The 17,795-nt window shown below is 39.8% G+C and overlaps 1 protein-coding gene across 1 annotated transcript; it reads left to right on the top strand.

Moving 5' to 3' along the window:
* Nucleotides 1-12,271: 12,271 nt before the first annotated feature.
* Nucleotides 12,272-17,474, top strand: LOC132798015 (uncharacterized). Its single transcript, XM_060809746.1, has 2 exons — nt 12,272-12,375; nt 16,526-17,474. The coding sequence occupies exon 2, from the start codon at nt 16,544-16,546 to the stop codon at nt 17,261-17,263; it is 720 nt and encodes a 239-aa protein (XP_060665729.1). The 5' UTR covers nt 12,272-12,375; nt 16,526-16,543; the 3' UTR covers nt 17,264-17,474.
* The last annotated feature ends 321 nt before the right edge of the window (nt 17,475-17,795 follow it).

Here is a 17,795-nt window from a genome sequence, read left to right as displayed (position 1 = left end):
ATACAAGTCTTGCGACAAAGTCGGTACGATATAAAATCGTTGTGAATGTGTCTTGCCCTTAAACTGGACAGGAATAACCAACTTGCCACAAATTCGTTTGCCTATTTCCATCAGCAGTTTTTACAGCTGATGACAACCGCGTATATTCGGTATTATTAGTTAATATTTCTTCTGCTAACTTCCCACCAATGCAGTTAATACTAGCGCCAGTGTCCATTAACCCCGTTATCAATTTGCCTAGTATATTGACTTGGGCATAAGGACGAAGATCATCCGCGATGTCTACTATTGACGCTAACAAAGCTCTTTTTCCTCATTTTTAATTCGTATATAGTTCCCCTTCCTCTGCTTATTACGAATACAAGAACTACAAACATTATCTAAATCTGAAATATTGGATCTAGCCGGGTTTACTTCAACTTCTGGTATTATTTTCGATACATTTATATCTTCTTTTTACTCCGTGTTGGTACCCTTCGAGACTAGTTTGCGTGCACTTGTCAATGGTGCACGCCCATACGGGTTTTGGAATTGCACACTTCGTGCAACTGGGTCGATACGTGTCACGCTTACCACAACCGTAACAAAAGACTTTACGTTCTGCTACACAATCTTGGTATCGATGTCCACTCTTCCCATAATTCCAACAAGAAAGTGTTAGAGCATCCACCTCCAGATTCTCTGGCTCTTCAACATCATCCTCTTCATCCATTGTGGCTTGCACCGTGACTTCACTTACATGCCGTCTCGGTAAGCCTCTTGGAATTGATGATGGCATTGAAATGGTTTTAAAAACCTCTCTCGCGTACGAACAGTGTGACGCAACTGCTCAACGCTGAATATTGGCACATACAATAATTCGTGCTGAATATCCGAGAGCAAATTGGCTCGCAAGACCTCCAGTATGGACTGCTCACTCATTGGGCTGTTCAAACGATCTACTAATGCTACAATGGCTTCGTAGAACTGATCGAACGATTCGTTGGCTTTCTGCTTTCGTTGCGAAATAGCTGTTCGAATCTCCAAATCAGTTCTGCCATCTGTAAACTGATTTTTCAATGCCTTGCATAAGTCTGGCCAACGAACTTCTGTCACACTTTTGTGGTACCTCCAGAAAAATTCTCTCCCTCTACCCTCAAACAAGTTACTCGCATATTTGGCTAGCAACTCAAAGTCTCCGTCAAGGGTTTTCCGAGTCAATGCTTCTACGCGATAAAGAAAATCTTCTATCGACATAGACGAATGACCAGAGTATCGCAGCTTCCAATTAGCAATAATCTGGCTAATTCTGTCGGGTCGCAGACTATTACTCAGCTGAGAACCCAATGGCGAAGAGTTGGCACCAACTTGCGGCGCTCTCGGATTTACCAACGGATTCGTATCTAGCCGATTTGGTAATCAAACAACTCCTGAAAGCTTTGATGCTGTGGACTTGTTGGAGAAGGTCTAGGAATAGATTGGATTGGTTCAGAGTTGACAGCTAGCTGTTGCTGAACTAATCTCTGAAAACCATTTTCCAGCACCTGCGATAGTATCTGCGTCTGCTGCACTAATGCTGCTGATATCGCAGCCGCAATGGTCTGTTGTATTTCTTGGCCAACAGCACTTGCTGCTGGCTGAGCTATTGGACTCTGAACTACAACCGGTTGCGGAGCTTGTGGAATTGGAGTCGGCTGCCTTGGCTGCGAGCTGGACCTACTACCAATACCAGTAGAATTTCCTACATTGGCATTTGCCGATGCGACCGTCGCCGTGGCTTTCGCTTGCCCTCTAGTTCTCATAGTGGCGCCCAGAACTGGCTGCTTCCAATTCTTCAGCAAGATTCACAGAAGATCTTGTTAACACCGTTCGGCACACTGGACACAAATTCCTATTGTCAGTGCGAGTATTAAAGCAGGCGTGGTGAAAATAATGATTGCACGTTGTAGCTAACAATTGAGCAGGATGTTCGACCTCCTGAGTGCAAACACAACAAATGGTTTCACCTTGAATTATGGGACCTGGCATGATATGTAAGACCTAATCTTCAGAATTTCTGCTAATGAAGGAAAAATTTTTCTACAAACAACTGTATAAATAAATAATAATAATGGGAAAAAATAATATATAAATAAATAAAGATTTAAATAAATAAGGGAAAAATGAAATAAATAAATAAATAAACAAATACCAAATAATAATTAACACACAAAAATAACTGAACAATTAAATAGATAAATAAATAATAATACAAATGCAAATTTCAACAAAACTGATAATCAAACACGATTCATAAGATATTTGGGAAACCATGCAAAACTTCACAGAGTGTAAGTTAGCCTCCAGATTTTCCTATTAACCCACCTGAATGGATAGGACTAGTTGCTAGATAAGCATACCTTCAATTAGTATGACGAGAAAGCAGCTCTGAGCCACGATCCGTTTCAAACACTAATTGAAATGTGAATGCCCTAACAGCCACTAAATGGAAAGAAAAGAACTTGGGAAAATATAAGCATTCATAAAAGCTCCTGCATGTTAATAGTACCAACTTTAAGAGCAATTATTTCAAAACCAAGTATAGCGTAATAGCGCATGCAAACCATACTCGATCGATAATAGATCGCCTAATTAGTAATATTACATTGTAAACTTTTATGATTGATGAAGACGGACAATAAACAATACTAAACACATTAAGCTGACTTGCGCCACCACGGGACTATGCAACCCCAGTCAATGAATTTAGTTGTCAATTGCTGAATTAATTTTGTAGTACTAATTTATTTCCATCGTTTTCATTAGGTGTTTTGCTTACCGCAAGAAGCAGATCTGGTCCACGAACTTTTTCAAAGTAAGATCTACACCTAAAAGAAATACGACAGCATATAAATGACAGTAGACAGTTTCACCGTTTGAGTATAAAGCCATTTTGAAGCTATTATTTTCTAAAATGTCAACCAATACCGTCTTGGTTAAGTTCTTTTGTCCTGATTTTACGAGGTATTACTTTCTCGCTAATAAAATAGACACAAAGAGACTAACCTAGTACACAAATATGTATAAGGACACAAAAAGACTTGAATCACTAGATGTTATTGATTATAGAGCATATATAATATTTTTAAAGGCCATGTTTAGATTCTATACAAAAACAGGCCCCACGTTGGAGCGCCAAAATATATTATTAAATTATAATTATATCTGTAACGAATCACTAAGGAGGTATTCGTCTGGTGCTGGTGGAAGGTTTACTAGTGTGGCGTACGCGCTGGCTTCTCCGGGCTTTGCTCAGATAGCATGGGGTTCAAGGAAAGGGCCAACTAATAGGACGCACCACTTATAACAATAATACATTTAAAATTCGCGTACATATGGGAAGACAGAGAAGGAGTGTAATTAAACAATAGTGAAAGAGAAGAGAAAGGGAAGGAGAGGAAGGTAGGTTAACAAAGAAGACGGAGCCACTCTCTCATGCAACACAGCTGTTATTGTGTGCAGACGCCCACCCTACCATGATCCTGCATTCATTGCCAAAAACTAAAAAGTTGGCAGGATCCTAAAAGACAGTGGTTCGGCTAACCTACTCCTGCTTGATTAGGCATGGTTCCAAATAAAAATAGGCAATTAAGCGGACATACTTAATTTATTAACATATAAGAAAAGCGATTTGAATTTTAACATTACAAACGAAATGACAAGAAAAATAAATAGTTAAATAAATTAACGGACAAGCATAGTAAGTGTGTATGAGGCAGAATTAATTAAATAAGGCCAAAAAGGAAAAATAAATAAATAAATACTAAAAATAATTAACCTATAAATATAAAATATGTTCTAGCATAATTATAATATAAATAATTATTTTAGCATTTAAATGTTGATTAAATTAAGAGAAGGAAAAATTAGCTAAAATGAACTAGTTTTGGTTCATTTAGAAATGCAATGTTAGACCATCACACCGAATATAGGCAAACACTAGATGCAAATAAAAATGAGGATCAGCTGATGGCTGTCACTCAATGAAATGTTTTGCTATTGCCAGTCTCGCAAGGTCATTGACCGCTGGGACTGTAATGGACCCATACAGCACATACATACATAAAAAAAACAACAATAAAATTTAAAAACTTAAAATAACCCCAAAAATAAATAATACGTTAGGATTTGAATTTAAATAGTTAGGCGCGCATAGGCGTACGTAGATATGTGGGTGACAGTGGAGAGTTACAGCGTTGTAAGTGACAGATGTAAATTCACCATTTGGTGAATTTCGCTCTCACTTGGGCTAGTTAAGATCTGCACTAGCAAGGTTAGATCTTTTCTATCAAGATCTCTAAGGAAGCAGACGCCCTAGATTCTGTATATCCACCCAGAATATCAAAGTATTAAGGCCTCGTGGCCGAGAAAAAAAAAATTATTAATCTTGGATAATTTTGTCCATCCCCGCCGCTTTTGCCGCAAAACGCTGGCATTAGCAGAATACTTCAAAGTGCCGTCCAGGCAAGGTAAATATTATAAAAATAGGAAAAAAATAATTAGTTGCAAAAATTTCAAAAAAAAATTCTTTAAAATCAGGTGTCCACTTATATATACAAAAGAAAATAATAATCTTTGCTACCAGCCAACTGGCTAAGGCGACGACCGACAGCAGCAGCAGGGAGCAGACAACAGATAAATAATAAATTAAATAATTAATAAAATAATAAATGTAACAGAAATAGAAGTGCAAGTGTGTGCATAGCGAGTGCAGATCGCTTTCAAAACTCAAACAACATTGCGGCTGAATCTCAGTTAAAATCATTAAGATACTGAAAGCCCAAAATCATATGAGCATAGGAGAAAAAGAGTAATTAAAAGCATAAAAAGTTGGTGAACAACGTGAGCAAAAGACCAGAAAAAAAACTGAAGCAGTGAAATATATATTGTGTGTGTGTGTAAAAAAAAAAGTTAAGTAAAAAAAATAAAAAGACTACACTCGACAGAACATTTTTGTTGTTTTTTTCTGTGCCTAATAATGTAAAAACAAAGTGTCGTAAAACAATCAAGTGCAAATCGTGAATTGGTAAAATAATTTAAAATAAAAAAAATTTAAACAAAACCAACAACACCAACATCGTCGAGAAGGCCTTCATCGAGGAAAATTGGGTGAGTGAGAAAGGAAAGTCGCAAGGCGTTAGCTACCACATCGTTAACACCTTTGTGTTGGCCAGTGTAGCCGCGCTGTGATTGCCGACGGCTTGCGCACTTTTCTTTTCATTTATTATTCTATCTCTTGTTATGTATTTGCCTTGATTTGCAATGACAAGTGCATCAGGTAACTCATCTGCCTAGTCCAGAATAATAAAGACGAAAATAAAGAAAAAGCAGAAATGAGTTAACTGATTGCCTTTTCATTAATATTCGTATTTTATTGCCATGTATCGCTATTGCGATTTCTTTTTCAGGCGCGGAGAAAAGAAATAAGAATAAATGTTTTGTCAAGTGTATTTTGCAATAGTATTTAAATGACAACAAAACAAATACAAAATATATAACAGTCAGTGAACATTAAAAAATAAAACCACACAATAATATTAAACTGCTCAGTGAAATAAAATAATACAAAACTGTACGAATGAAGTTGTTCTAAAACCTACTTGCTCTCATACATACTTACTTGCGCTACCAAATGAAGTTGTTCCAAAACCTACTTGCTCTCATACATACTTACTTGCGCTACCAAATGAAGTTGTTCTAAAACCTACTGCTCTCATACGTATTTGCTCTACCAAATTCAATTGTTCTAAAACCTCGTTGCTGAGAGCAAAAACCTAAAACATGAAACATGAAATATGAAAATGAAATGAACAATTAATTACAACTAAAATAAAATAGTATAAAATGTATAAAATTTTAGATACTATTTCGCATGCAGTAGCCCAAACACATTAAAAATTAAAAATTAAAAAAAAATTCTTGAATGATTTTCTTATATATTTCTCATATTTACGGCCACTCATACTTATACGATATACTTGTACACATTCTCGCATAATATTAAGTTATAACCTAGTTTATTTGGCAAATGGATACATTTTGTTAAAATAACTATTCATTATTATGAATATACTACATTTCCGTTTATTTCTGCTTGAATAATTAAATTTTATAATGATGATGAAATACTAAGTTTTCTTTTCTGATGACATGGGAGCATAAGAAGGGGTAAATAAAAAGCTGCGTTTGGGGTCTTCACTTAAAAATACATTAGAAGACTATGGCTGGGTGGGTAGCGAACAAGGAGAGGGACATCAACACCTTCGTCCTCTCCATTTAGGTACACTACTTTTCTTGTGAGTTTTCTTTTCAGTTTCAAATTAGTTTGTTTAATTGGCCATAGTTTCCTTGGTTTTGTTTTAGGCATGTATGCCTTTTATTGTATTCGCATGAGGATCGTTCCATCCATATATGATGAGGGACTCTATAATAATTCACCGCAAGCATAGCGATCATCAGTGACAGCAACAACCCCCACATCCCGGAAGAGCTAAGGGTTCAAAGGGTCCCGCTCGGCTGGTGATGATGATCACGGAGCCGCACACGCAAGTAGGAAAAAGCAGTGTGGCGGCGCGGCATGCTGCAAGTAATTCTGGCACCCAACAAGGGGCTGATATTACAAGAAATTGAATTTGGCCCAACAACGGTGGGACAGTTGTTACAGGACTGCAGACAGCTGTAGCAGCGCTATGGTCAGATGGACCACCAGCAAAGGGAAGCTTTAGCTCTAGCTCATAGATTATTAATTAGTTAGAGTGAAACAGACTTACATACATTAGAGACTCCCACGCAGAAAGATCTTTCCTTGTGTTGGTGCCTGTCTGTGGTGTATCTGTGGGGAATAATAATAATTGCGAGCTTTTGCGCCTGCATGAAAGCTGCTTGCTATGACCGGTAGGTGTTGCCTTACATGCCTTCTTAAATGATTGCCATTTCTATTTTATACAATAGTACAGTGGTACTTGTATTATGAAGGACCCAGAAAAGTTGTTGGTTCAACTTTCTCGCCACATCATATTACACTTACAACATTGATGGACTATCACTTATAGATGCATAGTCGAACAACATAATGTAAATTAACAATGATAAACAACCAAACAAAAAAAACATAAGCTGTTAGTCAGCCGTTCGTCTTCCTCCTGGGTGACGCAGATACTCGGCCTCGATGCCACCACAAGTGCGGAGCAAATAGCCAACGGAGATCGCAAGGCTGCCGGACGCAGGTGTTTTGCAGTAGAAACACAACCTGCTGGGAAGCAATTCTCCTGTGCTCAATGAGCGTCTGCAGCTAGCAACAGCTCATCTGTTTGCGTTGCCCAGACAGCTGATGTGTCCAGCACAGCTGCGACTTGGAGCTTTTGGTGGTTGGCCGTTAATCAAGCAGTTGTGTGTTTTGACGTTTCATTTTAAATTAATTTAAAATTCTACCACTGGGTTATTATAATTTACACACTGGGTTATTATATACATTATGACTGGGTCATTATATTCAGCTTTATACCGGGTGTTATATAAATTAATACTGGGTTTTATATAAATTACAACTGGGTGCCGAATCTAAAAATAAATAGACAAAACTAAACTTAGAACAACAAAAAACTAAATATACGTATAACAAATATTTACCCTAATCTGGAAAACGGCACTTGGTTTATTTACGCCAGTTGGCAAATTCCTCTAGTGGACAAACAGCTAAAAGTGGACGGCAAGGTGCACTTTTGTAAAAAAGAAGATGACCAGATTAACGACTCAGTATAACAATTATACAATGAAGTATCTTTGTATACTCACAAGTACGTTTTAAGCATCTTACTACACCAACCACTTCACTGATGTACTTTTTTTCTATTAAAGCATATGCACTTTTCCACTATTTTTTTTCCAGGTTCTGCACATAACCTGCTAACTATTTCTTTCAACCAAAACCAACAACAAAAACCTTTTTTCGGAAATTTGACAATTAATCCTACTCAAAAAGGTAATCCCTTGTCTATTTTGGTCTGGACTTAACACGATCAGCTGATCTAGCAATTCATGCTTGCATGTATCGTGGTCCATCGTGGCGCTATTTTTGGAGCTTTCAGTCTCATTTGTAAATAAAGCTCCGCTTCTCAGAACAAAACATGACAAGACGTTGAGTACCATTTTCTCAGACTACAAATTATTTTATACAACTAAACAAATTAAATAATACAAATTAACTAGGATAATAAACATATAAATAAATAATATAATAAATAATAGGTATAATTACGTATGATTGCAGAAAAAGAAGAAAAAAATGTTGCATACTTTTAGGCTTAGTCAATTCCAACTACGACAAGCGGCCTATTACAAAACATCTGCGGCCGACGGCCTTGCAATCTCCATCTACGGATTGCTATGTTCTGTGGTGTCCTCAAAGCGAATATCAGCGTCACCCAGTAGGAAGGCGAACAGCCTTCCTTTTTGGTTGTCTTATTGTTAGCTTATTTTTTTGTTATTTTATTGTTCGTTGTATTATTGTTAGTTTAGATTGTTTAGTGTGCATTTTTAAGTGAATGTTTGAAAGTGTTGTAAGTCAATTATGATGTGGCGAGACAATTGAAAACTCCCATTGCTAATAGGAACGAATCTACCCGAGTCTCACCTAGTTGCAGCACCAACTGATTAGCGTGTATTTTGGGTGTTTCTACTGGTCGACCTAGTTACTGGACGATTTCTTGGAATAGCTCCGGCGGGATTATTACTCGCACCTCGAGGTCTACCCAATGTGGTTCGTGAATTGGCACCTGCCATACGTGACAAATTCTCGGCACTATGTGTAAGAGTACATGGCTGCCTACAATTTGGACAAGTGGTATTACCATTTAACCACTCTGACAAACAAGAACTATGAAATTTATGTTTACACCGTGTTTCGGTATAAGCTGTTTCAGAATTGAAGTCGTTGCAAATAGTGCAGAGAATGGATTCTTGGGCCACGTTGCTTAACGAAACTAAATCCTCTGTACTACGCATAACTGCCATAATGAAATTTGTTTTCTCTATACAATTTTAAATTCGGAAAATAATATTCAACAATATTATTATATAACAACAGCAATAAAATAATATTCAACAATATTATTTAAGTTCAGAAAATAATATTCAACAAAATTATTTATTCTCTCTCAAAAATCTTTTAATTGGGACTTATCCTTTTATTACTTGTTGCATAAAACAAATATATATATCCTGCAATACTTCTTAGTAAATGAACTGAATCTTTGATTAGTTGATGAAGGAAAAGAGGAACTTGCCGAAATAATCCAACAAGAGCAATCTCAATTTTCTCACTCATTCAAACAGAATATAAAACTTACTGATAACTGAAATCTATCACTTGGTTTAGATCAACCTGAGGTTAATTCTAACATTCCAGAGTGATAAGATGACAAGTCGAATAAGCTTTAGAGACTACTAACTATGGTTAGTATTATATTGGCCAACTTGATTGATTATTGGTTAGGCTCCACGAAAATTAGCAGACTACCTACACTTCCGAATAATCAAACAGCTGACACACTGCACTACTAAAGATTTGGATGGCGGTTGAGGAAGGAAATGGGAATATGAAAAAGGTAACCGGAAGCGCGGGGATGCGATACCTAGATTCTGGATCGCTAATTGGTTGGACATTTTATTCTAACACAACTCCGGCTCAACGTTCGGGCACCATTTTATTAAATGGCGACTCCATTTAGAGCGCATTTTTTTTGTATTACTATCTCCGGCTCCACGTTTGGGCGCCATTTTATTTATATGGCGACTCCATTTAGAGCGCATTTTTTGTATTACTATCTCCGGCTCCACGTTTGGGCGCCATTTTATTTATGTAACGAACACGTCTTGGGCGTCGTCTTATAATAAGACGACCCGTTGAGTGGGCAGCAAACTGGAAGCATACTCTGCCTACATTGTCGACTAAAGCTCAGGGAAAGTGGGGTGGGTCTTTTGTCACCTAGTAAGCTACCGTGCACACAGATAAAAGAAGGTAGACAGAGTTAAGACGGGAACAGACAGGATAGTCCATCAACCGATAGACCGGTTAAGAAGTATATGCATTCAATATATAAATATGAAGAACGAAGATGGTTATGTTCTTCTTCTTTACCCTCCCAACCTGTAAAAGCTTCTGGCTCTATGCCTTTACCCAATTTAAGCAACAACAAGTAATATCAGGTGCCCATTACTTTATAATTTATTTCGACTTCATGATTATTCAAAGAGATTAAAACCAAAAGAATTCAACAATACTATAATGCATGTACATAACTTCATTTTACGCATTATTTGCCTACAATATTAATTTTGCCTAGTATTTCCTAATAGGATGGGTATGAATATAATACTAATAAGAATAATAATAACAAAAATAATAGCTGTCATATACAAATTACAAATTTTTGTGCGGCTATGCCGTACTTACACATACTCATTATACGCTGATTTTTATACTGCATCGATATCGACAGGCCTGTGATGATTGATGAGTGGATGAGCTGGGTGAACTTCAAAATGGATCAGAATATATAACAGCTTTGATATAATATTATATACATACCATACCCATCTGAGGACTTGCTATTGGATTATATCTAACTTAAAATATAATATTAAATATAAAATTTAAATTTAAATTCAAATATGAATTATATTTCAATACTATTTTTAATTGAATTTACGTTATATTGTTGAACATTTTGTATGGACAAGAAAAATTGTATACGAGAAAAGAAACGGCAACCAAGGCGACAGTGAGTGCAACAGCACTATCGGCGGCGTCAGGAGCAGCAACGAAAATCAGCAGTGGCCTCCAGTGACAATCGCACTGTCAACACAACATCCAATCAGGGATGCGACGACGAGTGGTGCGGGCTCGGCAACACATAGCAGCGAGTCGTAGCAACGAGTCTACGTAACGCGCAGCCTCAGCAGCGCATGGTGCACTTCCACGATGATAATGAGAAGTGACAACGATCAGCTCTATGCTAATCCGTTCTCTCTCAAAAGGGTTTATCAGACGCTTGTGTTCCTTCTGGAACCGTTTTAGCAACGCATGGCGTCGCTTCTACAGCCTCTTGCTGTCCTCGGCGTCACTAAACTGGTAACTCAAGTGCAAATATCTAGGCGTATGGTGGCAACTCCCTTTGCAAAGTTGTTGCCACGCCTTTTGGCGAGGGGCCTCTGCAGTTGCAGATCAGTTGATGTGTGCTGTACTGTGGTCGTTTCCACGTGATTGCACACACAATATCCTACACCAGGAAAAACGTACTAATTAGAATTATGAAATGTGGTTTTCTCGCTACGTACCTTGTAAAACCAACAAGAGGGCCAAAGAAAATAAAAACAATGCACTTTGAAAAGTGCGCACTCCCGAACAACACCAATAAAATATATATATAATATTTTGACGGATGCCGTCAGATTTATTTTTAATATTTTGCTGCGGCACACTATCTTTGTAGCTTTCGAATTGAAAAGAGATGGTCTAGCCTAGATTAAGCGGGAATATCGATATTGCTTGATTAATCTAAGTTAGATATCGATATTATTTAATACGATACTTATGTGAATGGCAAAAGTGATCCTGCCAACTCACTGCAAATATTCGATAGATAATTAATAATATACTAACATCTGTTGGCGAGTGCATCAATCATCGAATGCAGATGTTATCGCGAGCAGCTGTTAGCTTGCACAACAGTCGCGTCGCAAATATCGATACCGCCATACAATTCAAATTCAAACTGCAATTAACGGACATTGTTGGCGCATTTGATGTACATTAGTTAAGATAATGAAGTTGTCAAATGAAGTTATTAGAATTAGGGCGAAGCGAGAGCGCAATAAAGCTTTCGTTTTGCTCTCTGAGCGAATTCGCCTCGCTTCGCCACTCTAGTTAAGTTAGGCTTAATGTAACTTAGCATAGAATTATAAACACAGTTGAAATTGAGAACTCTACAGCGCGTCATCATTTACTCCGTTTTCGTTTTCGTCGTCTAACAACAACAATTAGGTCCAGTCTCTTTGTTCGCGAATAAAGCGGAAAATATAATAATTGCAAAAACGCTTGTAATTTTTCATGGCGCCCCGGGTGGACACTAATTGTTGTTGAACGCGAGTGATTGAAAAATAGAAAACAAAACAAAACACATTAGCGCCGGTCGCAAATATAATAAAATATAAACAATCAATTGTCTTGTGCCAGTGCTGTGATCTCCTTGTGTTTGTCATCGGTGGATTTTTCGGCATCATCGCTGGAGGATACCCTGCACCAAGCAGAACACACAGAGGAAAGTGGCTGGGATCATTAAAGATCGCCAATTCCAGGTACTGTGCGAAAAATTGGAAGCGAAAAACTGAATTGGTTGCCAAGTTGCAAAATTCTAGTGACGCTTTCAATTCTTGGCACATACGTAATAGAGCATTTGTTTTTAAATTTTATATTTTAATTTAAAAAGTGAACCGCTTAGGCAGAATATTGTTTTGTTTTCTAAGTGAAAGTGACTAGGGAAATTCTTATTTCCATTGCATCGAACTTCTTCTCTTAGTTCGTTGCAATTTTCGCTTTCGTCGCCCCTTTGTCACCAGATTCGTAGCCGCTGTAATTACAGCTTAAGTTGTGTGCTGTTGCTAAGCGCACATACGTATATACATACATATATACCCGCAAGCCAACACTGCACCGGTGCATTTCGGCTCCGTGTTGTTGTTGCTTGCATTTTCGTTTCGTTTCGCGCGCTTAGAAACAGCGAACATACACACATACATACGTTAGCAAGCCAGCATCTGCACAGTGCATTGCGCTCTGTAGTCTGTGTTGTTGCTTGCACTTTTCGTTGTCGCGCGCTTTGCAGCGCTTAGAACTCGCTCCCCTACATTCGTTGGTTGAGTATATCAGTGCGATATCTAGTTTGCTCCCTCGAATTGTGTACTCCCTATTATTGTCCGAGAAAGCTTAGTGGTTAGCTTAGGACAATTTAAAAATAATAATAATAAAAAAAAAATTAAGTAAAAATAAAAGAATAGTTCAAAATAATAATTCAAAAAAAAAATAATAAATTTTTTTTTTAATTTTCTTTTTCGTTGTTTTTGTTGGAAGCAACAAGATTTATTTTGTATTTTATTTTTATATTTTTTTTGTCGTCTCCTCTAATAACCTAAATAAAAATGAATTCGAAAGAAACTCTTGAAGGCTCTAAAAAGAAACTTGCTATTTGCGTGAAGAGCATTTGCAGAGTTAATAATCAAATTCTCGATGACACGATCGGTCGAGATTTGACAGAGCTAGAGTGCAGGCTTGAGATGTTGTCGTCGCATATTGAGAATGCTCTCAAATATCAAAGCAGAATTGAGACATTTGACGAATATGACGATTACCGGTGCGAGTTAGAAGAGATTTGCATTACTGCAAAGGCAAGGCTGAAGGCGATGGTGAAATCGTTGACCGATACTTCATCCGCCAATATATCGATTCAGCCGATTGCCGCTCCTCGTACCCGTCTGCCTAAACTCTCATTGCCAAAGTTCAGCGGAAAGTATTCCGAATTTAAAAATTTCATAAGCTTGTTTGAGACTCTTGTTGCCAATGACCATTCAATTCTGCGCATTGAGAAATTCAATCATCTCATTTCTTGTCTCTCTGGTGAGGCTCTTGGAACGGTGAGAGCGTTTCAAGTCACCGAGGACAACTATGAGAAAGCAATGGCGAGTTTGAAAAGAGTATATGACAATGATTGTCTGATATTTAATGAAAATATCACTGCTCTTTTCAATTTGCCAAAGATTTCGCAGCCTTCCGCTTCAGCGTTGCGAAACTTGATTGACACTGTCTCTGCGATATACGGATCTTTGTTGTCGATAGGTGATGATAAGAAGATTGCAAATGCAATCCTTATTCACCTGGTCATGCACAAAGTTGATGCAATGACAAAGAAGAAGTGGGTTGAGCAGCTAGATTACACGAAAATTCCATTATGGAGTGAGTGTGAAACTGTGCTTAATCGTCGATATCAGCACTTGTCAGCTGAGAATTCGACAAAGTCCGATAGTCAAGCCGTTTCCACTAAACAGCTAAATAAAAACTCGTTTTCGTGTACGACGCTCAAAGATAAGATTGATCAAAAGACCCAAATATGCGAATATTGCAATTCCGAAGATCATTCCATCGTGAGTTGCTCGAAGTTTGCTGCCTTGGCAGTTAAACAGAGATTTGACTACGCGAAAACATCTGCATTATGCATAAATTGTCTTCGGAAGGGTCACACTGTCGCCAAATGTAAGGCAAAAAAGTGTCGTGTGTGCAGCCGTTCTCATCATACGTTGCTGCACATATATTCTGCGACTACAAATAGTAGAGCGTTACCACCCCGAGTCTCTCCGCTGTTGAGCCTGATCGTCCATCCACTTCACATGCGATGCATGCGACCGTGTCGGATAAAGTGATCCTGGCCACAGCAGTCATCAAAATAAAGACGAATTCAGGCGATTTCGTGTGTGGAGAAAAGATCCATCAGACTCGTTGAGATTATTCAGATTAAATACTGTAACATATGGCACTGCGCCAGCGCCATTCTTGGCCATACGGTGTTTGATCCAGCTGAGCGAGATTGCGAAATCCTCGCACCCCATGGCAGCTGAAGTTATCAGGCAAGACTTCTACGTTGACGATATGTTGACTGGTGCCGCATGCGTCGAGGACCTGAAGACAATTAAGTCTGAAGTGTCGCAGATACTGCTAGGAGCAGGTTTTGAACTTGCGAAGTGGTTCTCGAATGCTCCTGGGTTCTCCGCATCAAACAGTACACCAAAGCCGATAACGATCTCCGAGACTGACGCAACCAAGACTCTAGGTGTGATTTGGTTGCCAAATGAAGACGTGTTCCAATTCCGGATCGACGATTCATTCATGGGTCTTAAAGCGACAAAACGGAACATTCTCTCGGTGACATCGCGGTTATTCGATCCGCTTGGCCTATTGAGTCCCTTAATTATAAAAGCAAAGATACTGCTTCAAGAGCTCTGGCTTCAAAAGTTGGAGTGGGACGAATCCATACCATTGAGTTTGGATACATCGTGGCAGCAATTGAAGTCAAATTTGACACAATTGCAAAACATAAAAGTGCCACGATATTTGTTCACAGAGCCTACGTCACCGATAGAGATACATGGCTTCGCCGACGCCTCAATAAGAGCGTATGGGGCGTGTATTTACGTTCGTACGCATACTGCAGAAGGTTGTAAAGTATCATTACTAACCTCAAAATCAAAAGTAGCTCCCCTCAAGACTAAGACTCTTCCTAGACTTGAGTTGTGTGCAGCTCACCTTCTTGCAGAACTCTGCCACCGCATACAAAGACTAATCCGATCACCAATTGAACGGACGGTTCTTTGGTCAGATTCGGAAGTCACTCTTCATTGGATCCGGTCACATCCTTCCACTCTCGCGACATTCGTGTCGAATCGAGTGGCCGAGATTCAAGAGTGGTCAGAGAGCGTGGAATGGCGTCATGTTCCAACTAAGCAGAACCCCGCAGACATTGTATCGAGAGGTTGCGATGTGACTGAACTGTGCGCGTCAATGTGGTTTAGTGGTCCGTCATTCTTGATGGAACCACACGACGCATGGCCAGTTAACCACCATTTCGTCTCTGAAGAGACGCGCAATTTGAAGTGCGCAAAACAGCTGTTGGACTGACAGCTATAGTGGTAAAGTCAGATCTAGTGGACTCGATAGAAAGTTTTTCGTCGCACACAAGTCTGTTGAGAGTGTTCGCTTATGTGTTCCGCTTCATTCGAAGATGCAAAGAGAAAACAGTTCAATTTGAACTGGTTCCAACGGCATCAGAACTGAAAGAAGCATTCAGTAAAATAATAGAAGTAATGCAGGATTTCGAATTCAGAGACGATATAGAAAGGGTTCGTAAGAGTACACGTGTGAGCTCGAGTCTACAACGACTCAATCCTTTCATACATGAGTATGAAGGATCTTGGTGTTCGTTTTCGTTGTTGCGAGTCGGGGGCGACTGGTAAATGCTCCTATTTCGTATGATGCTAAGTTTCCACTCCTCTTGTCGAAGCGCTCACAATTTGCTCGCAGCTATGTGAGGTACCTTCACTTGACCAACTGTCACGCTGGCCCAAGAGCGCTCGTGAGCATTCTTAGAGAACGACTTTGGTTAGTTAATGCTCAAGAGCTTTGTCGTCAGACAGTACGATCATGCATCCGTTGCTTTAAATGCAAACCTCGGTTGCTTAAGCAAATAATGGGAAATTTGCCTGCTGATCGACTCCGAGCGCTCCGCCCATTTTCAATTTGTGGCGTAGATTTTTGTGGCCCGGTTGAGACAACCTATAGGATTCGCGGAAAGCCGCCGTACAAGTCGTACATAGCTTTGTTCGTCTGTTTTGCGTCAAAAGCGGTTCACTTAGAAATTGTATCCGATCTGTCAACTAATGCATTTCTAATGGCTTTCCAAAGGTTTGTTGGTCGAAGAGGATGTCCGAGCCGAGTCCATTGCGACAACGCGACGAGCTTCGTCGGAGCAAGTCGCCATCTGGAGGAGCTAAGGAGGCGAGTCGAGGCCGAGGAGAACGCAGTTCGCGACTTCGCATCAAGAAGCGGATGCGAATTTGCGTTCATACCGCCGAGGGCTCCTCACTTCGGAGGACTATGGGAGGCAGGTGTGAAGTCTGCAAAGCACCTACTCCTACGGACGGTGGGCAACGCCCTGCTCACGCTCGAGGAGCTGCAGACAGTGGTCGTGGCGGTCGAGGCGGTGCTCAACTCCCGCCCGCTAGGAGCCGTAAGCCAAGACCCCAACGACGGCGAGGCGCTAACCCCGGGCATCTACTGGTGGGCGGACCACTGGTGGCACCGGCAGCATCGCGGACCCCGGACCAGGAGGGTCTGAGTTGCTTAAGGCGATGGCGAGCTGTCTCGTCGCTCAAGCGAGCGTTCTGGCAGCGATGGTCCCGGGAGTATGTGCTGGGCCTGCAGGCACGGGCCAAGTGGGACCGGTTGCAGCCAAATCTGCGAATCGGAGAGCTCGTCGTCGTCGCAGAGGACAATCAGCCGCCGATGCAGTGGATGGTGGGGCGAGTCGTGGCGGTATACCCGGGAGCGGACGGGGCGGTGCGCGTCGCAGACGTGCGAACCAGCACAGGAGGGCTGTTTAAACGGCCAATTCACAAATTGGCGCCTCTGCCAATAGCATGAAGGCACAGCCGTTCATCGGGGCCGGTGTTGGCGCATTTGATGTACATTAGTTAAGATAATGAAGTTGTCAAATGAAGTTATTAGAATTAGGGCGAAGCGAGAGCGCAATAAAGCTTTCGTTTTGCTCTCTGAGCGAATTCGCCTCGCTTCGCCACTCTAGTTAAGTTAGGCTTAATGTAACTTAGCATAGAATTATAAACACAGTTGAAATTGAGAACTCTACAGCGCGTCATCATTTACTCCGTTTTCGTTTTCGTCGTCTAACAACAACAATTTAGTCCAGTCTCTTTGTTCGCGAATAAAGCGGAAAATATAATAATTGCAAAAACTCTTGTAATTTTTCACTCACCCCTACAAGTTGAAATGCTATCTTTTTTATTATCCGATTATCATCCATGCTATGTAATGTTTTATACCCGCTACCCATAGGGTAGAAGGGTATTATAACGTTGTCCCGGCAGGAAGTGTGTGTAACAGGTAAAAGGAGGCATCTCCATTCCTATAAAGTATATATATTATTGATCAGCGTCAA

Source organism: Drosophila nasuta, unplaced genomic scaffold (assembly GCF_023558535.2).
Source record: "Drosophila nasuta strain 15112-1781.00 unplaced genomic scaffold, ASM2355853v1 ctg60_pilon, whole genome shotgun sequence".
NCBI classification, from domain to species: domain Eukaryota; kingdom Metazoa; phylum Arthropoda; class Insecta; order Diptera; family Drosophilidae; genus Drosophila; species Drosophila nasuta.
This window is presented reverse-complemented; position numbering and strand designations above follow the sequence as displayed.